General features: G+C 41.0%; 1 protein-coding gene across 2 annotated transcripts in view; it reads left to right on the top strand.

Moving 5' to 3' along the window:
- Positions 1–27,571, top strand: part of ATRN (attractin) — a 154,940-nt gene that overhangs the window by 49,969 nt on the left and 77,400 nt on the right. For both annotated transcript variants that reach the window (XM_030041414.2, XM_041126062.1), the window contains exons 5-19: positions 648–853; positions 2,679–2,847; positions 4,207–4,297; positions 6,379–6,622; positions 8,142–8,325; positions 10,330–10,484; positions 15,063–15,147; positions 16,774–16,994; positions 18,157–18,278; positions 18,808–18,946; positions 20,351–20,532; positions 22,778–22,994; positions 24,271–24,456; positions 26,290–26,523; positions 27,250–27,387. In XM_030041414.2, the coding sequence (XP_029897274.1) occupies positions 648–853; positions 2,679–2,847; positions 4,207–4,297; positions 6,379–6,622; positions 8,142–8,325; positions 10,330–10,484; positions 15,063–15,147; positions 16,774–16,994; positions 18,157–18,278; positions 18,808–18,946; positions 20,351–20,532; positions 22,778–22,994; positions 24,271–24,456; positions 26,290–26,523; positions 27,250–27,387 (2,573 nt within the window). The remainder of the gene's footprint in view (positions 1–647; positions 854–2,678; positions 2,848–4,206; positions 4,298–6,378; positions 6,623–8,141; positions 8,326–10,329; positions 10,485–15,062; positions 15,148–16,773; positions 16,995–18,156; positions 18,279–18,807; positions 18,947–20,350; positions 20,533–22,777; positions 22,995–24,270; positions 24,457–26,289; positions 26,524–27,249; positions 27,388–27,571) is intronic.

The raw sequence follows: 27,571 nt of genomic DNA, 5'->3' as shown, positions 1-27,571 counted from the left end.
ACGGTCTCGGAGGCAGTGACTCCTCCTGTCGCATGACAGGGAGAATATTGGGTAGTAATGCCCATCTGTGAGTTATACTGGTTGATACACTGGCAAAAACTGGAATTTGGAAATGAATAGGGTCTCCGAATTAGGATCTTCACCAAGGATGTATCTGGTTTTGCCTCAGCTATGTTGCAGATATTATAAAATCAGAACTTATTCAAAACAGGCACATCTTTGGCTTGGGATTCATCTCAAGTGTGTTCCTTTGGTAAGCAGATCCCAGAATAGCCCATAATTGTGAGTAGTTTAAGTATAAATTGCACAGACACCACAAAAGCTTTAAGCACTGATTAAATTCTTCACTTACTGTTGGGCGTTTAAAGGCAATTCATTTGCATTACAAATGGCTAAAAACCATACTGATAATTTTTCAGAGGAGTTCTAAGTTTAACTCATTAAGTGAGGCAGCTCTGTAGATAGTAGGCAACAAATCTCTACAGGTCTGTCACATCAGATTCTAGATGAGCAGCTCTTGTTGGTTTGTATGTTAACAAACAGCTGTATTAACTTTTGTTCAAAATTACTCTTGAATTCCTTAGTAAGAGGTATGGCTTGAGAATCTGTTTCATGACTGACGAACATTCTTTCCCTGATGTTTGCAGTTTCAATATGTGTCCCAATAATTGCTCCGGCCGAGGAGAGTGCAAACTCAATAACAGCAGCAATGCTCTTGAATGTGAATGTGCCAAATATTGGAAGGGAGAAGCCTGTGATATTCCGTACTGCACAGATGATTGTGGGGCACCCGAGAGAGGACACTGCAACTTTAATGATACTAAGGCATGTGTGTGCTCTGCAGGCTGGCAAGGTAAGTCTCCTGATTAATACAGAGAAGCTCTTGGATGCCTTTTCTATGTATGGCTCTTGCAGTTTAATTGGGAGTATTTGAGAATGTTCTCCATGACAAGCATTGGCATTTTGACTAGGAACGGAATATCTGCCTTTTTATATCAAAAGATCACACTGCATTTGTAACAAATGCTTTTAAAAGCAACTATGCTACCATACAAAGCAGTACCCATCTCTTGTCTGCAGGCATCAGATAAAAACTTTAAGCATCGTTCCCGTGCACTTAAAGCAAATTTGAGCCTCGTGGCAGTCGTTAACCTGTTTGAACACACACAATGCCTTGTTCTCCTGTCCAGCTGTGCTGGTCAGCCATGTCAGGCTTAGCAACAGTTTGGACCAAACATACCTGTTTCCTTTACAAAGATACACTGGCGTGGAAGAATGAGTCTCATGAAATACAGCCAGCTACAGCACTGGCAGCACTTGCTACCACTACTTAGCTATGCTGCAAAACCAGACGGTATGTTAGGCACTGTGGAAAGAATCCAAAATGAGTATCCCAAGGAGAACGCACCCAGTACTGAGGTTAGCACGTCTGCTTCTCGGATAGAAAACCAGCCACAGGTAATATGCTTCAGGGCTGGAAGACCATATCCCCTTATGCAGCGCAGTCTGGTTGTACACTGACAGCAAAGGTGGGCTTATGGTTGCTCAATTTTTAGCCTACCCCTGTTTTTTCCCCGTCTTTCATTTCTGTAGCAGGTTAGTGTGTAAGGGGAAGAAAAAAACCCAAACCAAAACAACCCAGCAAAAAAAAAAAAGCCCTAAAACAAACCATAGCAGAATGAGATGCAAGCTGCTCTCCCCTTTCTTATTCTGAAGCTTTTTTACATCTGGAAATGGTCACTCTACCTCAGAAACCAGGAGTTTTTCAAGGGCAGTAAGTCTGCTTTCCTGAACTGGAGATTATTACTGGTAGAAACTCGGCAAGAATGAGCAGATGCTGTCTCTTACAGTCAAAACCACAACTCTGTTACATGGTGATTCACTTCTGTGAGTGCCTAAAGGCTGTCCTGCTAAACCCCTTCCATTTTCAAGGCCTGAGCCTTTCAGGAGGTTCTGTGCTCTCTGCTGTCTGTAGTAACTGTGTGCGGGGTGGATGGCTGTCACTGAGAAGAAGGGAGAGCATCCATGCGGCGGCTGACTTTGCTGAGACCTTGCTGCTCCTCTTCTGCCATGCCATGGGGAACTGCAAAGAGAAGGCTGGCAGTGAAGAAGTTGGTTTAAGAGCAGCAGAAATATAGAAAAAAAACAAGTGAACAATTGGCAAAAATGTATCGCTGGGAAGGAGAGGACTGAAGAGAGGGAAAGATAGCCATAGACCCTTGATTTTTTTTTTTTTTTTTTTTTTTAAATGGCATGCTGCTGAGCAGGTCTCCTGAAGCTTTCATTGTGTTAGGGCTTCTGTGGGCACATGGTAGCTAGAGAAGTGCTGGAAGACACCCTCTTAGTGTGGAGTGGGAGGGGGTCTGCGCCATGCCCCCCTGTAATCACAGTGGGGGAGAGCAGAGCAGTGTCTGCTTTGCATCACTGATTCGTCTAGTCTAGAACTGCTTTTTAGTTCTGAAAACAATTTTAGATTTGAAGTATGTTGTTACAGTTGGGAGATCACATACCAGGTCCATCACAGATTGCTGGTGTGGGCAAGGAAATGAGGATCACAGCTTTCACCTGTTACCTGGCCGTGCACCATCTTTGTCACCTGTGGTGCAGGGTATTGACCTCTAGCTGAAATACAGGCTTTGGAAACAATTAAGTTAATTTTTAAACCTTATTTTTCCCAGGTCCTGGCTGTTCAATTCCTGCTCCTGCAAACCAGTCGTTTTGGACCCGGGAGGAATACTCTTTTCCAAAACTTCCTAGAGCATCTCACAAAACCGTAATCCATGACAATAAAATGTGGATCATTGGAGGCTATGTCTTCAATCATTCTGACTCTCAGAAGGTTTTAGCGTGAGTATAAACCTAGATAATGAAGTCCAAGTAGAGGAACTTAGTTTTGAGAATTATTTTTAGAAAATGCCATCCGACATGCTGTGCTTTGACCTACGCTCCATCTCCGGGGGAAAACAGCAGTAATAAAAATCTAGACTCATGTTTGAGAGGTGGGAAAACACTGCTAAGGGGTGCTAATTTTTGAGAAGAAAAAGCGAAAGGTTCCTGGTGTTCAGTGAGGTTTTGATTCATCTGCTTCTGACAGCATTTAACTATTCACTATATATTTCTAGGCTAGCTTTGAAGTTATATCTGACCTCGTATTCAAAGAGGGTAGTTTTGCTTCTGTGTTATTAGCCCTTCCTTGTATCTGTGTGACTTCAGAGTGTTTGGCTTCTTAATTAATACGTACTGATCACTGTACATGTTTATGCATAGTGGATGGGATACTAGACAGGGAGTGGCATTTAGGATGATGACATTTATGCAGTTAGTTGAGAAGATATAATAGTAACTAAGATATCAAATAGTAATTGTGTACCTCATGGAAATCCCCCATAAAAAACATGTCAGGCCTCCTTTTGAGCTTGATAGTATTTGGGCAGATTTAGGTAAAAACTGGATTTCTTCCCAGGGATACCTGCATACCTCACTTTCATGGACCTAAGCAAGAGCTGTGTGCTCTGCCTGCACATCCAGAGGTAATAGTTCTTGTAGGGGAAGTTAGAGAGGAGCTGAAAATACACTTAGTTGTCGAATAGTTGCTGATTACATCCACAATTTAGTCTTTCAAAGTCATGCCTGATTTTTCAACAGATACCCTGTGGCTTCATGGAACACTTTCTCAGAGATTGTTTTATCTTAGAAGGCTGTAAGCCTGGCAAGTATAGTTCATTCTTTTATCTAAAAAGCTACAGGCCATCTTCAGGGCTAAGGGTTTATTTTGTTTCAAGTTCACAGAAAAAACATGCTTGAATGACAAAGACATAATTAAAAAATGCCTTTTAAACACTGGCAGGTTTTGGGGTTTTTTTTCATCAAGTAGTTGGAACTTAGCGTAAAGTTTTTCTGCTCTTTTGGGTGGATCGTGTGGTGTAAGTTGTCATAGCTTAATAGACAATGCATTAGCTCTTGGTTTTGCATGGAAAAGATGACTCATGGTAAAGCAAATCAATATGTGGACATTAAGTAACAGAGCAGGCTTGACTGGATTTTTTTAATCCATAAGTAGTCTGAGAGTGCTTTGTGCATGCTCAAATCTTGGTAGGACTTTTGTTAAATAAAGTAATTTCCCACAAATCCTGGAAAGGATGAGCAATAATTTTCTTGACTGTATTATCTACTTCTCAGATAATTAATTCAATTTTTGTTATACAGGTATGATCTTATTTCTGAAGAGTGGCTTCCACTGGACAACACTGTGAACTCCGTAGAGATGAGATATGGTCATTCGTTGGCATTACATAAGGTAAGTTCAGTGCTGCAGACTCACCTCCTGCTGATTTCCCCTTCTCACCCACCCCCCCACGCCTTTTCACAGATCGGTCTTGTTTTGGGAGAAGCATTTCTCCTTCAAAGGCTTGTCCATGGTTAGCCGAGTCTGTGTACTTGTGCTCCAGGGAGTTCTTGGACTGGTATCCTAGGAAGTCTGTAGTGTTCCTTCTTTGCCCTTTTCTCAGAGAGTTTTAAGGCTGACTGAGGTCAGTGAGTCCATTATTTCCTTCTTACTGTCTGCGATTGCAAAACGTGCCTGATGGCTAGAGTTTGCTGGAGTTCAGCTGGTTCCCCAGCTGCCTTTTGTGTAGACCACATAAATATTTTCATGACCTCTGTTGTCCAAGACTGGAAAGCAGAGCTGGTGAATTAGGGATTTTTGGAGCCTGCTCTGCTTCTGCAGTAGACCCATGATTCTATTCTTCCAGCATCTGAAACGGCAAGCAGATTTGACTTTTTCTGAACTCATTTCTCACCTGGATGCCTTGCTGTGGGTGCAGGCCACGTTAGAGCAGAATGGCAAAGTCTTTGAAAAGGAAATGAGCTAATCCTTTACTGACCTTTGGTTTTGGAATGTTAATTAGCTCATCACAGTGCAAGCCTGTATAAAGCATAATTATAAACACTCAAAAAACTCCACACAGCACTGTTCACAAACAGAACACTTGAAGAACCTGAGAAGGATGGAAGTTCCTGCCCATGAGGGCTCCATGCACATTCTGCAAATAACTGTTCAGAAGTAGGGTGTGATCCAAAAGAAGGATCGCATCCAGAGAAGGGCAACGAAGCTGATGAAGGGTCTAGAGCACATGTCTCATGAGGAGCAGCTGAGGGAACTCAACTGAGGGGTTGTTTAGTCTGGAGAAAAAAAGGAGGCTGAGGGGAGACCTTATCGCTCTCTACAACTACCTGAAAGGAGGTTGTCGCGAGGTGGGGGTCGGTCTCTTCTCCCAAGTAACAAGTGATAGGACGAGAGGAAAAGGCCTCAAGTTGCACCAGGGGAGGCTTACATTGGATATTAAGAAAAATTTCTTCACTGAAAGGGTTGTTAAGCATTGGAACAGGCTGCCCAGGGAAGTGGTGGAGTCACCATCCCTGGAGGTATTTAAAAGACATGTAGATGTGGTGCTTAGGGACAGGGTTTAGTGGTGGGCTTGGCATTGTTAGGTTAATGGTTGGACTTGATGATCTTAAGGGTCTTTTCCAACCTAAACGATTCTCTGATTCTGTGATAAATGGGTTTACATCAGTGATGGGCAGTGGTTCTGCCCGAGAAGCACCAGCTATAGTAGAGAATTTCCCTTTCCAAGGTTACCACCTTGTCAGTAGGGAAACAGGGCTCCACTGCACACTTTGGTCAATTCATGACTGACTCCGAGGTCCTCATTTTTTGTCAGTACATTAACTTGGAAGACAAAGCTTTTGGTGTACAGACACAGAGGAGTTTCCATCATAGCTGCCTTTCTTCCCAGCTATCTTTTGCTGATTGCATTTGTAAGCTATGGGAGGGATTCAGCTTGCTTATTAAGTCACCTGACTTCAGGTGCCTAACTTTGGGTGCTTTTGGGAGCCTCTCAGCTTTGTTTATAGTGAAAACAGACCTAGTCAGTACAGGTAGTGAAATCTCGAGAGCAAGTCAGCTCACCCAAAAGTAGGCACAAATTCTCTCCTTTTGATCAGTTGAATTATTCTCCAGGCTCTGCTATATTTTGCGTATATATACTTAGACACTCAGCTAGCATACAGGCACCTAAATTTTGATGTCTGTCATCTGAAGGTCAGTCCTGCCCCACGCACCCCTTCCCCTCTGTACCTTGGTGTAGGATGAACTGTGTGTGTTGAAGGTATTCTGACATTACAGGCTTGGGTACAAACCTTGCCAGTCGTGTTTGCTTTCATATCAAATGTGACTGGTGAAGGAGATATGTTTCTCCTTGAGAGAGGAGAAAAACTTAGGCTGCGAGAAGATAAAATATAACAACTTCGTCGCTTACATATTGGCTGTTTCCTAAATGCCAAACTCGTTAGCGTCATTTTAAATCTAACTTCTTTCAGGACGATATATACATGTATGGTGGAAAAATAGATGCGACGGGGAACGTGACCAGCCAGCTGTGGGTGTTCCACATTCCCACCCAGACCTGGGCTCAAGTGACGCCGAAAGCCAAGGAGCAGTACGCTGTTGTTGGCCACTCGGCACACATCGTCACCCTGCAAGACGACAGTGCCGTCATGCTCGTCATCTTTGGGCACTGCCCTCTTTATGGGTACATCAGCAACGTCCAGGAATACAACCTGGGTGAGTGGGGCCCTACCTACCATTTGCTTCAATTTTAACAGTTGGTTGGAAAATTATTTAAGTGATTCATATTCAGATAGCAAAATCAAGACGGATCTATTCTCCTTCTGTTTGTATTTATGAGAAGTTCAATCTAACTTCCAGTGTTTGTGTAACACAAACAGTGAGCAGGCAGCCACGTGCCTCCAGCTTTGTACAGCTTGTTAGGTCCCAAAGACAAAAAAGCTGTAATTGAGAGACAAAGCGTGATAACTGTGGGACAATTTAGATTAATTTTCCTCTCTCCCTCTGACAAAGGAAACACTTTTGAAATTATTTTTGTATCCTGCAAATACGAGAATGGCTGTAACAATTCAGACCAAGTATCTGCTTAACCTGATAGCGATGTTTGCAGTAGCGAATGCTTAGGGGAACAGGCAGTGACTTTCTGGACTCCTGTATCTCTGATATGATCTGATCCCCATATCTCCGGGAATAGTCCAAACTCTGATTTTAGGATCCAGAGATATCTAGTATCACCAGTGGAGAAGCGTAGGAAGCTCTCCAGATGAACCGAACTTCTACCTCAGTTAGCTGCTCTGAAACGGCTCTCTGGAGGCATGTCCCTTGCTCCGCTGACAAGGTAGAGAACGTAGTTAAGCACAGGAAGTTCACAACGTGAATGTGCTGGTTATTGTCAGAAATAGTGATCCTGTCTGCACGTTCAACCTGTTATCCTCGTGCTTCAGTCGTCCTGATCCAGAGGACCTACTGGAGCCTGCCCTGGTTTGCTGGTGTCCACAGGAGCGAGCTTTCTTCCTCTAGGAGAAAGCTAAAGAAAACCGGGATGTGTGGGGCAGTGATTTGTTTTCCTGCTGTTCTATTTCTCTCACGTGTGATCTGGCAGACTATACAGTTCCTTTGCCTTTTGTGTACCTGATTTGCCCTGGAGTTAGGAAGCCTGTGTAGGGTTTCATTCTGCACTTGCTACAGGGAATTGGTGTGTAATTTGGCATTTTTGTTTCAGTTGCCATTATATTATGTCTAGAGTGCTTCAAACCAATGTTTTTTTAGCGAGTGAGATATAGGACCATTAATCGCATATTATTTTTTAACTGCAATGTTCTTCACAGTCGTACTTAACTTGGCTTCAGTGCTGTCTGATTTGAGATAGAGATATATATATATATAAAATAAAAGTGCTCTTGGGTACCATTCCAAATCAAGTCATGGTGCTGGCATTTTCATGTCATTGAAATGCAATATATTATTTCTGTACTTTTTTATCTTTCACTTAGCTTGTCTGCAAAATGTAATAAATGACTGTAGAAGGGATATTTCTGGTCTAATTAAAAATACTTGACAATACTTCTTGACAATAAACTCCTTGAAGGAGAATATTTTTGAATATGAAGTCATAGAGACAGTGTCTAGATCTGAGTCAAGGCAAACCCAATTTGTTTCACCACCAGATTTATTGATAAGTTATTAATGGAGATAAATTAACCATGTTCTCTCACTCACATTTTTCATTTCTCAGCCACAAATACATGGAACATTTTACAGACGAGTGGAGCTTTGGTGCAAGGAGGGTATGGTCACAGTAGTGTTTATGATCCAAATACAAGATCAATTTATATCCATGGAGGTTATAAAGCATTCAGTGCCAACAAATACAGGCTAGCAGATGACTTGTACAAATATGAAGTTAATTCCCGTATGTGGTAAGTAGTCTTCTTCCTCTATAACACCCCGTCATTTTTGTTTGTATTGGACAAGGGGATGGGGTATTTTGTAAGGCTACAGTAGGACATAGTTACCTGCGTTCAGGATAGATAGTATGCTCTTGTATCTGTTATTTTTATGTCCATTTATGAATGGAGAATCATATAATCACAGATAATCAAGCCTGTGAACGAGCCAAGAAATCCATTTTAATCTATTGTTGTATTAAAGCTGAAAAGAAAAATATTTGATGGGTTTTTCTTGCCAGCAGTACAGACTGTGCATATGAGTGCAGTTACTGCAGTCAAGTGAGTGATAATTCATTCTGCAGTTAAGACTGCAAAAGAATTTCTATTACAACCCCATTTTCTTCTGGCTCTGTAACTGCTTGAAACGTTCATTTCTGAAGCTGAAATCTTCTGTGATTTGTTTCTGCCCAAAGGTGACTTTTATTAAAAAGCTATAGCAAAACTTCACAACTTTGAGCTATAGAGCTGAAACACATTTTCCTCAATTTTTTGTTTCTTAAAGTTGTTTTTAAAGGCTCCTGACAAAAAAGACTGATCTTTTGAATTAACACATGTAAATTTGAGTCACCGTATCTCTTTTTTTGAGAGTTTAAAATAGCTTGTATTTCTGCAACAACTGTTTATGAGTCTATATTCACGAGTAACGTTAACTCGTGACTAATTTCCAAAAACCTTCCTTCCTGCTCTGTTGTACATGCAGTCATAACCACGCTTCCTTTCTCAGTTTATTTGATCCTCCACTTCAGCCATGGAGTGGGCAAATCCGGCTGAATAGGCAGAAAATGTCACCAATGTGACAATATTCTTCCAAACTGCTGCAGCACCAACTTCCTTGCGTCGCGTTTATTTTGTCAGTCTCAAGAGGACTCTCAGAACAGGCGAGCAGTCACCTTGCTGCGAGGCGTGTAGGAGTGTCTGCGCCTCTTTATCTAGACTTTTTTTTGGTGTCATTGACTCCTTTTTTTAATTCTTCAGTAATTTAGGCCCTCTCTCCCTCTTGTGACTTCATGGAGGGGCAAAAGAGCAGTCCCCTGGTCTTTATTTTTGGCAAGTGTGTTTCTCCCCATGTTCCCTCCGGTGTTTCGACTGGCAGCTTCAGTCTGACCCTGTAGCTGTGGCAGGGACAGAGAAATGCTCAGAAAACCCGTGTGCTGCGATACCACTGCTCGGGCATTAGGAGCAGGTCCCTGGTCCAGGTCCTTGATATACCATTTGCTGAATATTTCCTTGTGAAAGTCTGGGCTTCGGCGCAAAGCTGCGTTCGGGATGCTGCCGTTCGCGCAGATGTGGCTTCATCGGGATTTTCCTGCCATCCCATCCTCTCAAAATAGGGGAATTCTACAAAGGGTGGCCCTTTGTGTTCAGTGCCGTTAATCGTGCTGATTAAAGGTGAGGTCAGTGGCGAGTTTGATTAATGCTTCCCATGATTTAGTCATGGATGAGGCATTGGGTTTGGCAGGCATTAAGCTGCAGAGCAGCTGCATGGATTTCTTTAAAATAGATTTGTTAGTTTTGAGCAAGAGGTGATGCCCACTTTGAAAGAATTCTTTAGGTTACTCAAAGTTACTATAAAAGCAGAGTTACTATAAAATATTGGAGTCCTCCCAGGCAGTGTCCATATAAGCAGGTTTAGCTGACTATGCTCAAAAGACCGGTTAGTGTGAAAATTTGATAATCCCTAGGGAAGGAATTGATGATTTTAAGATCCATAGCTTTGGAAAGAGGCTTTAATAGATATATTTCTCCTATAAATTGGCAAGCAGATGGGAAGATGAGAGGATGAAATTACAGGAGGAATTGAACAGTCTGGAAAGGAAGTTGTTAAATATCTCATTAGGAAAAGTAGTTAAACTAAATACTATCCCCCCCTCCTCCCTGCACCCCCTAAAGCTCCTTCCACTTGGATTTATGGATTGTTTTGTCTTTGTCAGGTGCTAATCGGTTTCATTAATACATATATTTTTATTTCTGAAGGACTATTCTTAAAGACAGTAAATTTTTTCGCTATTTGCACACGGCTGTGATAATGAGTGGAACCATGCTGGTGTTTGGAGGAAACACGCACAATGACACCTCCATGAGCCACGGCGCAAAGTGCTTTTCTTCAGATTTCATGGCGTATGATATTGGTAAGTTCTTGCAGAAATAATAATAAATTCTTGGATGTTCAAAAAGAGCTGTCTTCAAGAAGACTAATTTACATGCTGGGTGTATTATACCAAATGCTACTAAGCATACTGCAGAAGAATGTGTAATCAGGAGAGGCTCATTTAGCTTGCTACACATTACCAAGCAAATGAGCTGGTGCAGTGATTTCTAGGCAAATACAGCAGCAGTTATTTGGTCAACAGCTTACATGCAACCTTGGGTGTTAAAAATTATTTCTTAAACAGAAAGCATTTTGTTCTACCATCTCAGCCATAAAGCTATCCTGATATTTTGAGTGTGTTTTAATGTATGATTTATCAAAAATGCAGGCTGTTGGGACAGTTACAAGCACTGGACCCTGCTGAAGCTCAACTTGTACATTGCATGCTCTTGTTTTAACTGCAGGCTGGCTGACTTGTTTGGCTGTGCTGTTTGTAATGTCAGTTTGTTTATATGTATGCTTTATAAGCATAAATATCCCCATAAGCACTATTTAACAATGAAGCCAAATGATTCGATTTTATTTGGAAGGATTGGATTTTGATGAGTTTGAGTAGCCAGAAGAGGGCAGCATTTATTTGTGAATTCGGAGTCGAGAGACATGCATTTAAGAAGAAGAAAAGAAAAAGAGATGAAATTATATAAAAGAAGGTGCTTGCACATCCAGATAATTCACACTGGCGAAAAACACCATTTTGTACTCATATCACATTCTGCCTTCTGCTCTCGGAATTCCTTCAATGTGGGCTTTTGTGATTGATTCCCTGGAATAATCATGTAAACCTGAATTCTCGGAGTGACTGTCCGCTGAGATGTCACTCCTGGTTTGTGAAAGGAATATGCAAGCAAATGAATTACTTTCAGCAGCAGGGTTTGGTATCCTTGTGCCATTTTGCAGTCTGTTACAGGGATCGTTCCCTTTTGCTTCCTGCAATTTCAAGTCTTATCCCTGTGGAATTTATTGTGTATTCCTAACTTTATTTTGAGTTTTTTCTTGAAGAATTAAAATGAGGTATTTCAACAGTCACAAACAGAGTAAATTTTTTTTAAACTTTGATAGCAATAATGACAGATTTTTCTTGCTACATTTTGCTATCTTCTTGACCCGTTGAACTATTAGGCATAAAACACAAATTTCATTACTTTGACAAAACATGCCAATAATTATATTCATTTTGATTCAGTTTAGTTAACAGGCAGGTTCCTGCTACGTGAAATAAGTGTTTTAGTCAACTTGCCCAGTCCTTACCCATTTTACACTGAAAATTAGAGCTTGCATTGATTGTCCTTCACATGACAGGGCTGAGAGGTGTTCTGGTGCTCTTGGGTACCCTCATTCCTTAGGGCAGAGACTCTAAGCCTGGAAAGAGCAGGCTTTTTTTTTTTTTTTTTTTTTTTTCTCCCAGAAAAAAGACCACTTTTTCCATTCTTTTCATGGCAGGACACCTTATGCACAATTTGCCTTATCCGGTTGGACCAGGAGCACTACCAGGAATACATTAGGGTGCTGGCTGATCATTAGTGTCACAGCAGAAACACCTACTTGCTGGTTCTTCATGCATGATCTCTGCAGTAATTATATTGATCATGTTCATGTAGGTCTCCATGGGAGTAAGCCCTTATACTGTGGGGAAGCATTATAAGTGTCAAAGACCATTGTGGCTGTGCCACCATAGATGGATATGGCTATCACATCTTTAATATTTACACACTTATCTTGTTATCTACCCCTGGATGCTCCCAAGGCTCAAGCTATCCAGGAGAAAACCAAGCAGCAAGGTCAATTGATACTGAGTGCCTTTGGAGGAGAGGCTTAGTAGTTGGCTGTCTTACTCCCTACTTTTATAGTATGGGGTCAGGCTGATTTGCTCTTTTTTAATATGTTGTTGTTGAAGGCAATATCTTGGTGATCATAGTGATGGTTGGAAGACTGGAGAAAACTGAAATTAAAATGCAGTCTAAAATAAAGGCTTCAAAAACAGGTCTTCTCTTTAACCTTTGCCATTAAAACTTATTTCTGCAGTAACTCATTTTATTTACCTTGTCAAATTTTTCTGGTTTTCTCCTCAAATTTCTAAGTAATCAGACCACATGCATTGAGTGTTGTGAGGACGTATTATCTTATTTGTGTTTGTGTGTGTGTGTGATGCAAACAGGTGTCACTGAGGTGTGTGCTGAGATTTAACAGATAAGGTAGATCTGAGAATGCATTAATGCTTCTTATCCTTTTATCCTCCGCTTGACCAGGTTGGGGCATATTCAATCCAAATTGTCCAGGTAATGGCCAGTTTTGGAAGGTTTTGGGATAGCAATCCAGCTGTCTGTGTGCATGTGCATTTCTTATTGCTTCTCAGGACGAGCTTTCAGATTGTGTTGACGTTCAGGTTGGGTGAGCACTTGGGTAGAGCAGTCTCACAGTATTTTTCCGATGTTCTGCACACCGCGACGGCTGGTTAGCACTTCCTATCCCCAAAATTGGTGTCTCTGGCTTCTGTGGAAGAGTCTCCTGCTCTGCAGCAGTTTTGTCTCTGGGTGGACAAATGCCTTGCTTAATCCTCTACCTTCTCCTGTCGACAATTCATAGCGGCAAAGGAGCCGAGACAGAGTTGCAGCCCTTCCATCGCTGCACGTTCATCTCCAGGAGGGAAAAAGCAAGGGTTGTGCTTTCCGAAGGGTCACCTCCCTTGCATATGGGATATGTCTAAAACAAGAATAGAAACTTCGCAGGCAGATTGTCTCAAAATGCGGTAACTGTCGGTTAACTAACTGTTCTTTTTCATTTCTATATCAGCTTTAACTTTACTTTTTTTTAAAAGCATGAAATATTCATATAAAGGCTGTACTCGTGTAATGATCTTTTCTCCCCACAGAAAAGAAATTAAAACTCTTCTGTTTACCCCATCAAAAATTCAGTTCTGATAACAGACATAGAAGGGGACTGGATGTTTTCATAGCATTTGTGTTCTATTTGAATCGTATATTTAATAAATCTTTTGCATTGTAAGTTTTAGGCTTGGCTTAACTCATAAGTCAAGGAGAGGATTCTTTGTAGTTTCAGAATTATTCGTTTTTTCCAATACTTGATCTTCAGTTAAAGATGGGGAAGAAGCTTAGAAAGCAAAACATTCCAGGCCTTCTATTAATCTAGAAAAATATATTTCTTGGCCTCACATAACTCACAACTTGATGGATAAAAAAATTGCAAATTGCTGCCCAATTTTGCTGAAGTCTCCTGGTAAAAATTGGAACCATGCATGCTTGTTTCAGCAGTGATGCTGAGCTAGGTTAAATTCTTTGAAAATCAAGCAAATGACATTTAAAAATAAACTTCAGAATCACAATTTATCAAAGTATTAAATCCAACCAGCTGGATCCTATGTCTTTTATATATCGGCACTCTTGAGCAAAAATTTCAGCTCAAGCAGACATTAAGGTCAATTGTTTTACGCAACAACTCTCCAAATTTAGTAAAAAATTAATAAGGTTGTTTTTCTTTGCCCTCTCAGTTGATCTACATCCTAGTTTGGGTTTGTGGGCTTTTTTTTTTTGGTTGGTTTTTTTTTTGTTTGTTTCTTTGTTTTTCAGAGGTTCAGTCCATGGCACAACAGTTTTATCTTGTTATTAAAGAATCTTCGAGTATTTGAGGGCCCTGTAGATCTTTACAGCAGATTGACTTTTCTGTCTTAATTGCATAAATTGCCTACAACTGCCTCTGGGACGTTAGCCCCCATGGTGATCCCATTCACTTTATGAAGTTTAAGTGATATGAGTTGGACTGACTTTTCCTGGTTTTGTTCCTTTGACTGCTCAGTGGGTTATATGTTTCTTAGGTTGTTTTTTTTCATGCTGCCTAAAGGAAGAAATTACCTGAGAAACAGAGTAAAAAATGAAGCAGAACTTAAAAATGTTATGCTAATAGAAAAAGATGGAATAATCTCACATTATATTAGAAGTGAAAAACAACCACAAATCCTTAAGCTACGATGAGTGAAAAATATTTTTACAAACATGGATATCTACCCTCTAGGAACATAATTGCAATGGGGAAGAAGAAAAAAAAAGATAAGTGTCTGTTCTCAGTGATACTGGTTTGGGGCAAAACTGCAAATAATTCACATATAAACAGATAAAAACTGAACTTCTTACACAGTGAAAAATTCCACTAGTAAAGGAGAAAAAGCAACTCAAGCCACCGCCGTTTAATTACATGTGATTGCCAAAAAGCTAATAACACCTTTCACACAAGGCTGTGAAACTTTCCTTTTTCATGAGCTGTTTAGGTGATGGAGCAGAGCCATTACATCCGTCCTTTCCCTTTCTGTCATACCTTGGCAGCTGGGGGGTGAAAACTAAGTCTTAAATCTCGCGAAAGAAGATAACGCAGCCTTTTTGTAAACTGTCCTGTTTCACTCAAGAGATTTGCATTTTGGTGGTGGGTGGAACGCTATCTCTATAGTTATTGAACTACTTTGGGATCTTTCAGGAAACTGTGTGCTACGTAAGCTGAGTTATTAATTATATTGAGAAACTTTTCTGAAATGAGCTTTCTTTAATCCTAGCTTGCGATCGGTGGTCTGTTCTTCCTCGCCCGGGTCTCCATCACGATGTGAACAGGTTTGGACATTCTGCCGTGCTGTACAACAGGTAAGGTTACAAACAAGCTGGGGGGTGTTGACGTTTTTCATACCTCAATAAACGCATACATGTAGATCAGTAATACTGGGACCAGAGGGTCGAGGATCTGTTGCAGACCTCTCAAACTTCGTAGATCTTCACTCTGTAATGTCTGCAGTATCCACCTGTCCCTATCAGCCCTTCTTCTTCATGGGACTAAACTGTTTTGGCTCACTTAATTCTTTCAAAAATTTGGTTTTTTTCATATTTCTATTCCTTTTTCATATATATATTTTTTTTCTATTTATCTTATTTCATAATTTTGTAGTTTCATTTATTTTATATTTCTATTTCTTCTTTAGCTGAAGTGACAACTTTTATCTCCAAGTCATACTTTCCCTCATGGTTTCTAAATTTGTCCATGTTTCAGTTTATATAGCTTATCCTGTGTGGCTCTTCTTTACCAGTCACATGATGTATGGTATTTAAGTGAAGTCATAGGTGAGATTTCTGCTGTTAAACATTGTATCACTATAATGATATCTGTGCTCTCAGGTGAACATCTGTTATTGTATTTGAGTCTGTGGATCCAAGTTTGAGAAATGGTATTTCTTAGGAGTCTTTCATTCTGGTTCCTTTATCCTTTGAGATACTTTCTGTAAATCAGTAATGTTATTTAAAGCTCAGTTTAAGCCAGGCAGATAACTGTCACTGCCTTGAAAAGAAAGGTGTGCTTCTAGATACTCTTTTTGTCTCTAAAATCTCACTCACTATCTGTTTCAGCATATAGTGAATACCAGGGGTGCATTTGCTCCCATGAAGGACAGTTAAGCCTATGCTGTAGTTCTTTCCTAAGATAGGATGAAAATCATATTGAAAATACTTACTATTCAACCAAAACGTTTATTCGGTTGCATTGACTCTTCTGCGCTGTTTTTTTAAATGTGCATTTACAAACATGGATGCGCAGGGGTGGGTTGGGTGACATTTTTGGGTAACTAGTGAAATTTGATCTTTTGCCTGAAGCAGATGCGATACTAAGCACAGTTTAAAACCCCCACCTTTTTCTCTTCTCCCCGCCCCCAATATTACTTTGTTTTGGGTTGGGTTTTTTTGTTTGTTTGTTTTTCTAGTTGACACAATGACTCCTTGCTCAGTTGCCAACAGCCATGAAAATAACTATGGTTTTGTCACAGCGGTGTAGCAAGATGTGACAGGGCTGAATTGTTTTGTCACAGTTTCCGAGTGCTGGTTTAATGCTGTGATGCCATCTCCCCGGTTTCTAGCCTTCCTTCCTCTCTTGCCGCTGTCCTTTACGGGAGAATCCTGCATTTCTGCGGCATTTCACGTATAGGCGCGTTGATCAGGTGTCACCCAGAGATTTGGCTGAAGGGGAAGGTCAGTCCAAGACCGTGGATAGGTTTGGCTCTGTCTCAACACCCATGTGTTGGGATTCTCTGGCTTCTCTGAAACAGTGGAGCTTGACCGACCTTTTTCTTTAGCGCCTTCCTTAACCAAGAGCTCTTTATTTGGATTTATATACGCTGGAATGAAATACAGCAATTTGCTCGCACCTTGAATCACATTGACTTGCAGCAGTTCGTGGTTTATAAACACCGGCACAAATGTTTCTCTCTTTACTTCCATTTTGTCTAGCACCATGTATGTATTTGGAGGCTTCAACAGCCTCCTCCTGAGTGACATCCTGAAGTACACACCCGAGAGATGTGAAGCTTTTGACAACGAAACGGCCTGCTTGCGAGCAGGTCCTGGCATCAGATGCGTGTGGGCTACCAGCCCTCCTCGCTGCGTGCCCTGGGAAATGGCGACGGTAGAGCAGCAGCAAAAAGTCTTCGAAGACTGTCCTCCCAAGCCAGGTACGTGTCACGTTCTTTCCGTTTCCCTTTCCAAAAGGCACGTAGGGTCTTTTGCTTTTCCAAAGTCTGTCTTGCGTTAGTTGTATGCCGTTATCAGAACAAGGTTAAGATGGGGGGGCTGTACTTGTGCTTCCATACATGCCCTGGGAGACCTTCCTCCGAGCAAGTGGCTGCAGCGATGTGGAGATGTTTCCATCTCTCACTCCCCCTGAAGCTGCTTGCTCGCGAGATTTTTTCATTTTTAGTTTTCCTACCGCACTGCTTGTACTTACTTTCCCATCCTAAACAGACGGCATCAGTCAGGAATCAGGCCTGGACCATTGCTCTGTAGGTGTTTGCTCCAAGAACTGACCTTGTGAGAGCCGGCAATTCGCTGATGAGCACCACAGGGCAAGGGAGGGTCCTGCGGTGTCATCCTGTGCTCTTCAAGAGAGACAACAGGAATAGTCTTTTAAGAAAAGTTACTGTATTTTTCCTTCTACAGTATTCTATGGCTAGGGGTGTACAAAAAGAACATTTGTTTTAAGGTCCGATTCCTGTGTTGTCTCTTAGGATAATTTTTAAACAACTTTTCAACGCTTTATCCTGATGCATTCATTGCTCTGAATCTAATTACACGAGCCTTGATTCTGTAATAGGTGGCAGCCTTTAATTATTTAAAAGAAATTGATGTAAAGGGACATTGCTTTGACGGGCTCTCAATGTACAATAAATTTTCACAAAACACAGGCCATAAGCAATTGGAAAGATGAAGTGGAAAGTTCAAGCTTTGCATGAAAATGCTCCACGTAACTAAAGGCCAGACTTGCAGCAAAATGGGCCTGTGGTGGGAGATGTTCACCGTCCTTGTGAAATGTCCTCTGGCATCATTTGCATGAGCGTTGACTGACCACGCATGCCCTTTCATGCGCTTTCATGTCTTGGCACGTTTTCTGGTGGTGTGTTTTACAGCTCCTTGGGCGCGAAAAATGATCGATGCTGCAAATGAATGCAATTTTCTATCAGTTCAATCGCATGAAAGTATCTGATTTACTAAGTAGTCGATAACGGAAAATCTACAGGCACTACTGTTTGGTTATATCTTTTGCTATATATAATCAAGTTCTTAGAGCTCTGTCAGGAAATGCCTGTTTTTGGTCATGCAGGTTTTTTTCTTTAATAGCTGTAGACAATGAAAAATGTGATCAGATTACAGACTGCTATAGCTGTACAGCAAATACAAACCACTGTCAATGGTGCACTGACCAGTGTATCTCAATGCATAACAACTGCACAGAGGAACAGGTAAAGTCTCTCTAATACTTCTGTAGTTTAAATTTAGCCTTTGAAATATCAAATGTCCAGATGCCTTCATCTGTCAGTATTATGACCCCTGTTGTTTTCGTTATTTCCAGTGCATGTCTAGCTCTTAACTGCTAACATGCTTGAATTTTTTTCAAGTTGGTCCAAGGGCTTTTCATGGGACTCTCCACTTAAGTTAGGAGGATGGCTCTGGGCCGGGGAAGAAGTGGAGGTTTCACGATGGTGTGATTATTCAGTAAGGCACATAGCCACTTGGGTTTGCCATCAATAGAGCCTTCCCTAGGAAAAAAACCCTAACCCTTTTGTAAAAGCTCTAGTAAGGAACGTGTGTCAGATGGTGGCTTGGGGGAATATCTTGAATAGACAGTACAGGCTGTGTCCGGTGTCACAGCTTTTGAATATGTAGGTCGCTTTGTAGGTCTGAACTGTGAAGTTTTGTGTGGTAGTCACGGCTGCTATAAACCAACATTGGTTGGATGGGAGCGAGCCTCATCTGTGCTATTTATTTTAGGTTCCTATTACTCTGTATGACAGTTGTCCTAAAGATAACCCTGCCTATTACTGTAACAAAAAGACAAGTTGTAAAAGCTGTGCCATGGATCAAAACTGTCAGTGGGAACCTAGGAACCAGGAGTGCATCGCTTTACCAGGTAGGTATTGGTTGTATTTGTGGAAGAAAAAAACCCCCAAATTCACACAGTCCAAAAGTTGTAGGGGTTCTTTCGTTTGGTTTTGGTTTTTTTACCCCCAAACCTGTAATCTTTTAGTGTTAAGCTGGAGTAAATAATGTTGTTTAATCATACCAGTTTTGGTAAGAAATTTTTTTTCTAGTAAATTCAGAAAGTCTGATGGAATATTTTTCAGTCCCAATTGTCTGGAGTATGATCATTTGTATAATTATTAGGCTGTATTTCATCTCTCTTTTCATTTGATAAAAGCAGTACTGTTGATATAATAGGCTTCTGCAAGATATTAGATTTAATAATGCATGCTATTTAATTTTAGAAACTAGAATTGTGCAAAAGCGTAATGGCACATACTGGACGAATTAGGCAAATAACACCTAAAGTGTATAAGGAAAATTCTTTTAGAGTTTCCAGTGGGGGCTTGCAGGAGTTGATTATAAGTCCCCCTGTAGTAACATATATATTTTTTTTCCCCAGTGACTGGGAGAGAAATATAGCATCTTCAGTGATTAACATTTGCAGTTAATAAAATACAGAGAAAGGGGAAAAAAACCCAACCCAGACAGGACCTTTTAATGGGCATGGAAAGCCTTTCCCTAGTAACTCTGATAGGTGTGCACGTGTCCAGGTCTGGTGTTTGCTAGTCTTGGAGAATGAAATATGAAGAGACTTAGGAGAAAAGCAATGAGAAGGAGAAAAACATCTTTTAATGAGATAGATAAAGAGCTTGGTCTGTTTAATTTGTTGTTAAAAAGGGGGTGACTTGATCATATGTGTAAAAAGCCCATCTGAAAGATTGACACTTGAGAGCTTTTCAATCTGTTAGATAAACCCAGACCAAGATGTTGGAGCTAGATGTCAGCTCTGCAGAAATTCACACTGAAAATGTCCATCAGGTTTTTTTATAAGGGAAATAATTAACCACAAAGTATAGGGAGTTCTTCAGTAGTGGGCATGGCTTTGCTCAAGATGAAGCAGGGATTGATCCTGGAAGTTCGGTGCTGTTGACAGGATTAGCACAGCAACCACCTTCTGTCGAAAGGTATCCTAACAACTGTGGCTTTAAGCCATCACCAAAATACTTACTTGCTCTTTCTTCTACAATGATTTTACTATTCGATGTTGTAGTAAGTGCTTTGACTACCTCCTGCAGGTAACTAAATGCTGATGTTGCACTTCAGTTCCCCTAAACAGCTTTCCTTTTCCTCCCGAATTATTATACATTGGTACTTCCGAACACGCTGATAAGTCATGCTAGTTTGGGATGGGGCTGTAGGTTTTATTTTGGTGGAAGGGCTCTTTCACTACTTTGAATGTTGTGAAGGTCACTTGCATCTCTGGGTTTACTTTCTTCCCCCCCCCCCCCAGAAAATATTTGCGGAACAAACTGGCATTTGGTCGGCAACTCTTGCTTGAAAATTACAAACGCCAAGGAGAACTATGATCATGCCAAACTGTCCTGCAGATCCAACGGTGCTTTGCTGGCTTCTCTCACGACCCAGAAAAAGGTAGAATTTGTTCTAAAGGAGCTGCAGAAGATGCAGTCTTCGGTGAGTGCTTCTCTTTTATGTCCCCTGAGTAATTAAGCTCTGACTGTGGAAGAGTCCTTGCTGTGGTATTGTATGCTCTGTACAGAATAGACATGCCTCTTAACTGAAAAGGACTGATTTTTCTTTTGAAATTCAACATACCCTATGGGTGCTTTTGAACTGAAATTGTAGAGAATGTAAATGGGAAAGATAAATATAAACATACATGGTGCCTCAAAGGTATCGCTTTCTATAATGAAATCACACGCGCATTTCTCTTGTGGGATACATGACTGCAGCAGGAGTCCTCTCGTGACTTGTACACAATATTTTATAAATAAAGGTCCCTTTGGGGCACCGGAGGTGTTTAATGTAAAGCATTTAAAGTTATTTATTCTGCTCAGAAAAGCGGCTGTTTAAAATGTCAGCTTCTTACTCAGCAGAGCTGCTTGGCTTATTTGGAGTTATTTATGTTTGATTTAGTGGCAGGTGCTTTTCTGTCGGAGCCAGTGAGAAGTGAATTGGAATCTGTCCCTCTTCATGCATCAATAAAATAAATACATATTTTTTTCCACTCCCTGGCAGAAGCGCGGAGGTATTCAGGGCAGGTTGTGTAGGTGGTGCTAAAGCCCTAACAAAGAACAATGCTGTGCAGCTTTGCTGAAATCCTGGTTTAGGCTGCAGAGCTGCTGTGGCTTGACGGCACATCAGAGTAACTCCTCTTGGGTCCCAGAGGCCACTGTGGGCAGGGCTGGCAACCGGGAAGAGTTTTATATAGGAAAAATGAGACTGGAGGCAGTAGGATTGCTGCTTTTCAGAGGAGAATGTACTTCAGTACTGAAGTGAAATATTCCCGTGTTGAAATGAGAATATTTCCTGCTTTGATTCCCTTTGTAATTTTAAAATGGCATTTCAACAATTATAGGGTTTTAGAGAGGATTCAATTTGGCCAAGAAAAAGGTAAGATGCAATTCAAGCAAGATTGTTTGTTAAGTCTTTTGTGAAGAGGGGAAGCCAAGCCTGGGATGTTGCAGAAGTACGTGGTTCTAACAGCTGCAGGTGTTCTGGATATCCCAGTGGTTAAGTGTCGGGTAAATTCCTGAAGACACATGGCAACCCTTCCCTAAGAGTGTTTGAACCCTTACACCGGGCAGAAAAAAATTGTTAATTTATGGGGTTTTTTTTTCATCTACAGTATCATTTAAAAAATGAACCTTAGAAATCTAAAGAGACTATTACCCTTTTAGTGGATATTAGTATTGAGTGCTTCTAATGTGGGAAAATACCTTTGCTAAAAAGCCAACCTGTATCTGGTAATTGAACTTCTACCATTCGATGGCATGCTGCTGCTGTGCTGGAGGAGGCTGTATTTTGCAGTTACTCCATTTTCAAGTAAGCTGCTTATAGATGCTTTGTAATAATAAGAAAACGTGTCGGTGTTGGCACATAGTGCTCTGTAACCCTGTTGCTGTTAGGAGTTGCAGCTCTAAGGTTTAAGACTGCATAAAATCAGTTTAAAGTAGGTGGTGGTTATGCATAGCAGTAAGGGAAGACGTATGGTCTAAAGCCTTCCTAGGACAGCTGTCCCACCGAAGCGCTTTGATGGAGAAAAGATTTTAACAGTAAAATAACATATTGTACCAATACGGTTAAAATGCTTCTCCCCAAAATAAAAGTGTGCCAAAAATTAAACTGCCAGTAGAAATAATGGTATTATGGGTTCTTCATATTGAGAATTTTATTGCCAGCAATACTAATTTAGATTTGACCTGCTCTGTCTCTCTACCCATCCATATAAACACAGTCGTAAACAGCAGAGGTCTGCTAGTCAGGCTGTAGAGTAGGTAGATTGTATCATTTAAATTGTGTAGGGGACTGCTAGTTTTCTTCCTCACGTCAAAGTGAAGCTCCAGAAATTTTTCTCCTGTGTCTCGCCATTCATAGGAGTCACAAACATATAAAGAGCAACTTCAGTTAATTTCATAGTGAGCCAGTGTGAACGTTTGACTTGTTCTCCTCCTGGCTTAGATAACTAGAAATGTAGTTTGAAAAAAAAAAAAAAAAAATTGGCATTTCCTGAAGGATTTCTCTATCTCTGTGGCATTTAATTCTGATAGCACAGAGAAACAAATATTTCCCTTATTACATTTTTGGAACACCTAACCTGGCAAAGTTGTTATGAGCGTTATATGGCGATGTGTATTTTCTTTTAATACCTAAAGTAATAAAACTGGGTATTATGTCTACCGTTTTCTTTTATTTCTAGCCCAAAACTTTGACTCCATGGGTTGGACTGAGGAAAATCAACGTGTCGTATTGGTGCTGGGAAGACATGTCTCCCTTCACCAACACCCTGCTCCAGTGGCTCCCCGATGAACCAAGCGATGCTGGATTTTGTGGTTATTTAGCCGAGCCTTTCCAGCAGGGACTGAAGGCAGCAACGTGTATCAACGAAGTCAACGGCAGTGTCTGCGAAAGGCCAGGTAACAATATCTAACTTGTGCGTCTCATGGGGAGCAGGTTCACTAATATGTATTTATATATCCTAGAGAGTAAAGAGGATCCCATTCCTTACGTTTAAAACTAGCCGCATCATGACTTTACCAAAGAAAAGTAGTTCTGAAAAAGTGCCTTGTGTAGGTATTTCATACAGGAATTGGAGATTTTAAAAACAGGTCTACATTTATGCTGTTAACTGTAAAATGCTTGAATTGCATTATGGTTTAATTATTTTGCTCTAAATTGCATACCTGAATGTGACATTTAGGTTAATTATGGTAGGGAGCAATCTCCCCTTTGAAAAAAATAAAAAATAAAAGCTACTTTGCAATTGAACTCCTCTTTCTCCCCTCCTCTGCTCCGTAGCCAGAGGAGAATTTTATCAAAGTTTGAAATTAATTGGGCAAGACACTTTGGAGATATGAGAACTTTGAAAAAGAACCTATTTGCTTTTGGGAAAAGTCTTCTAGCTTTGTTGGAACTGCGTATCTTTTAAAATGGCTTGGTCTGTTAACTCTCCATTATAGCTGATTATTTCTGAATACCAATTAGTGCCTCTTCAAGTTTTAAGAAAGTTGGCTGATTACATAAAATTTCTAAGTAAGCTACACTATATCGTTCTTTGCGGAAGTGCAGGATGCAAGTCATGCACGTGGAACCCGAACTCAAAATTTTGTATATTTTAACTTGCAGCACTTTGAATTGGTTTAAGCTTTAACTTGGTTTTTATGGTCTGAGAACAGCCACTTGAAACAGATGATAAAGCATTTGCTCACACCAGAAACTCCTGAGTTAATTCTGCTTTCAATACTCATTTTATGTGTGGAACTGATCAAATAACTTAAAACACGTCCCAGTGTGCTCACATAAAACGTGGGGTTTCTTCCCAGCGCTTCGTTTGGGAGAATAGCTAAGGAGCACATCAACAGACCTGCAGAGAGAGAAAGATCTCATTCATAACACTGTTTAAAGAGTTTTTAAGGTGAATACCTTAAAAAGCATTAGCGCTCATGAAGGCTACGTAATAAGAGAAATTATTTTGGAGTACTTGCTGCATTTCTCCTGTTCACCGTGAGAGCGGCTATCGCCAGCTCCGTCCAGCCACACCGCACCACAAACGAAGTGTTCCAAGTCCGTGACACCCAACTATTTCTCAGCCTGAATAATAGACGGGGCTTTTTATCCTCGTGTCTTTCCATCTCGGGGCTCGTGACCTGTTTCTTTCCGCAAGAAATCTGACCGTGGTCCTCCCTCCCGCAGCGAACCACAGCGCCAAGCAGTGCCGCACGCCCTGCGCCCTGCGGACGGTGTGCGGGGAGTGCACGAGCGGCAGCTCCGAGTGCATGTGGTGCAGCAACATGAAGCAGTGCGTGGACTCCAACGCCTACGTGGCCTCTTTCCCCTACGGGCAGTGCATGGAGTGGTACACCATGAGCAGTTGTCCGCGTGAGTAACTTGCTTCTGCGTCTCGGGTGGGCTGGAGTCGCGTATTTGGTGACGTTGGCTAGCGCGAGTCATCGAACGCTGCGCGTCGGTCGTGCCGAAAAATCCTCCGGACGAAGGTAACGAGTACCCGAGCCCGGGAGCTTTTAGCGTGCGCGGTTCGGTCCCGCGTCGTGTAAAGCGTTCAGCGGAATTAGGTCCCGGTTACGGGAACCGTCAGTTAAACTCAGTGGCAGATAGTGAAGGCTTTCAAGTGAGATGATGAAATCGCCGCTTCTGTTTCCGATGGAGAAGTACTTGTTTCATCATTTGAATTCCTATCCTTCAAATTAATTGTTACATAATTTCATGTGATGAACTTCTTTTTGTGTCTCTCCTGTATCACTTTTATTCATATGTGGGGCCATGTAATTTAATGTTAGATTATCTGTATCAAATCCCAATTAGGGTTTACGTGACTGTTTTATTCTGAAGTATTGTCTGCGTATAGCCCACAGTAGGAATTTCTAACTTACTTTAAATAAATGATTTAATTTTTTTCCCCTTTTAGGTAGATGTGAGCAAACTGCAGAAGATTTATGATGCTAGGGAATATTGCTTTCTGTTTTCAAAATTGTGGGGAGATAGTCCAGAAATTTAAAAAGGGGTCAAACAGTTTTAGGAATTATTTTTATTTATGCTGAATTCTTTAGGAGCTGAGCATGAGCAGGGGAGTCAGGAAAGCCGGGGCTCTTGGGGTAGCAGAGGGAGAGGAGTGCCTGTGTTCCCCAGGAGGGAAATTGGGCAGTTTGAGTTGCTGCAATTGCTCCAGGAACTTTTGGAAGTTGACGAGAATAAGCTGGGTAGCTTATGGCTAAAAATATGCTGGGTAGCTCATTCTTGCAAAATAAGAGATCGAGAAAATTAGTTTCAGGTAACTGTCAAACATGAGAGTGTGAACTTCCCCTATTGCCAGAGGTCAAAATTTGGAGGAGGCATCAGGCAGGAGATGAGTAGGCTGAAATAATGGAAAAAACATGTTTTTCTACTACTTTTTGGGGTTTTTTGAAAGGCAAATATTATCAATTTAAACATCAAGATAGAAAGTCTGCTCATCTTAGAACTCGAAGAATCTACAAAATATTTTTTGAGACGGTGTGGGGAAAGGAATAGAAAAACTTTACTATATGAAACGAGTTTGTCGGCCCTGAAATACAATCCCACTTGAGAAAGGAACAGTTAAAGGGTGGCCATGGTTTTTCCCTGATTTATTTGATTGATGGGCCCAGGGCATCTGCATGTGGCACTCTGAGCATCCGAAGAAGACAAATTCTATTCTGTATTTGTATTCTGTGCTTTTTGGCTCAGATAAATATTTGAAATAGTAGTGTATGATATTAACATGTGTGGTAAGAAGAGACGCAAAGCAATTAAACAAACTGGGTTTTAGCCTTTGCTTCCAGATGGCTCATTTTATCATCTGATCCATTGTAAATCAATCGGAGATCTTTTGTAGTTGGGAACATTAATCTCTGGTTTTAGTGGGTGGCGTGTAATGGTTAGAAAAACCTTATGTGTGTATTGCGTTGTTTCATCACTCAATGATTAATGTTAATAGTCATCTTAGCTTCTAGAATAAATATGCTGATAGGAATGAACATATGTATGCGTGTTACTGTGAATATCAGAAGAAATATTTACAGATTTGGTGAGATAAAAACTTAAGGTCACAGAAGACATACAAGAGTTTCTGTGTTCATTGTCATCTGTGTTTTGAGACAGGGATTGATTCCACAATCTGATGTTTGTTTTTTTGGTTTTTTTTGTTTGGGGTTTTTTTTTTTTTTTTTTTTATAGCTGAAAACTGTTCAGGCTACTGCACGTGTGCTCACTGTTTGGAGCAGCCCGGCTGCGGGTGGTGCACCGATCCGAGCAACACCGGCAAGGGCAAGTGCATCGAAGGCTCTTACAGAGGTCCGGTCAAGATGCCAGCCCCATCCGCAACAGGGAAACACAGCTTGGAGCCCGTCCTTAATGTCAGCATGTGTCCTGTGGAGAACAACTATAATTGGTCTTTTATTCAGTGTCCAGGTAAATGAGCAGCGTTTAATTGTTGAAACATTTCAGCCATAGCAACAATTAAATGCAAGGGGAGAGACTTCTTAAGGCTGTAGTGATGTCTGTGTTCCCTCCTGTTAATGGAGGGAGGAAAAGAACTTGGAAGACAAACAAGAAATAACACATTTTGAGATGGAAGGAGCCGTGCAGCTATCTGCAGGTGAGCTGCAGAGGTTTGCTATGTGAAGACTTATCTATGCATTACTCCAGTGAAATTTTTCTTTTCCCTACAAGCCTTTACCAAGTTTTTTAACTTTTGTTTGTTTATTCGCTTTAGGGTTGTTTGAAAGAAAGGCAATTCTTTCTCTGAAGGTTGATTTAACTCTTAGTAATGCTCAGGGTGATTCTGAAATAATATTTTTGACACCAAACTTATAGAATAAAATTACCTGGACTGCTGCTACACCCTTTCTTCTCCATTCCTCCTTGTAAATCCATCCCACCAGCTGCTTCCAGTCCCATCTGTCCAATATGCACATAGTGTTTTGGAGTTCAGTTTTCTATGTGTTGTTTTAAATTTCAGGTTTTCAATACACACTTTTCTCTTTTGAGTTCACATATCGCTAGCAAGACTGCAAGAGCCTCTTTGGAAGGTGCATGAAATGCTTTCATTCAGCCTCTGTGGAACACAGACTTCTGAGGCTCTATGTGAAGCGCTGTATTTGAGCATAAATACTCACCTTTTTCTGTTTTCTTCAGCCTGCCAGTGTAATGGGCACAGTAAGTGTGTAAATGAAAGCATCTGTGAGAAGTGTGAAAATCTGACAACTGGCAAACACTGTGAAACTTGTATCTCAGGCTACTACGGCGATCCTACTAACGGAGGAACATGTCAGCGTAAGTGATGCCTTAAGTCGTCTTGTGCTCAAGCCTTTGATGTTTTTCGCTCTTTACTCATTCCTTTGGTATCTTAACCGAAATTATATCCTGCTAATACACTTTTTCTTTCCTGCAAGCAAGGCACAATCCTTGTTTCTTCAAATCAAAGATATGGAAACTGCTTGATGAAATTCTTTGACTT

This window comes from Aquila chrysaetos, chromosome 1 (assembly GCF_900496995.4).
Source record: "Aquila chrysaetos chrysaetos chromosome 1, bAquChr1.4, whole genome shotgun sequence".
Taxonomy (NCBI): domain Eukaryota; kingdom Metazoa; phylum Chordata; class Aves; order Accipitriformes; family Accipitridae; genus Aquila; species Aquila chrysaetos.
This window is presented reverse-complemented; position numbering and strand designations above follow the sequence as displayed.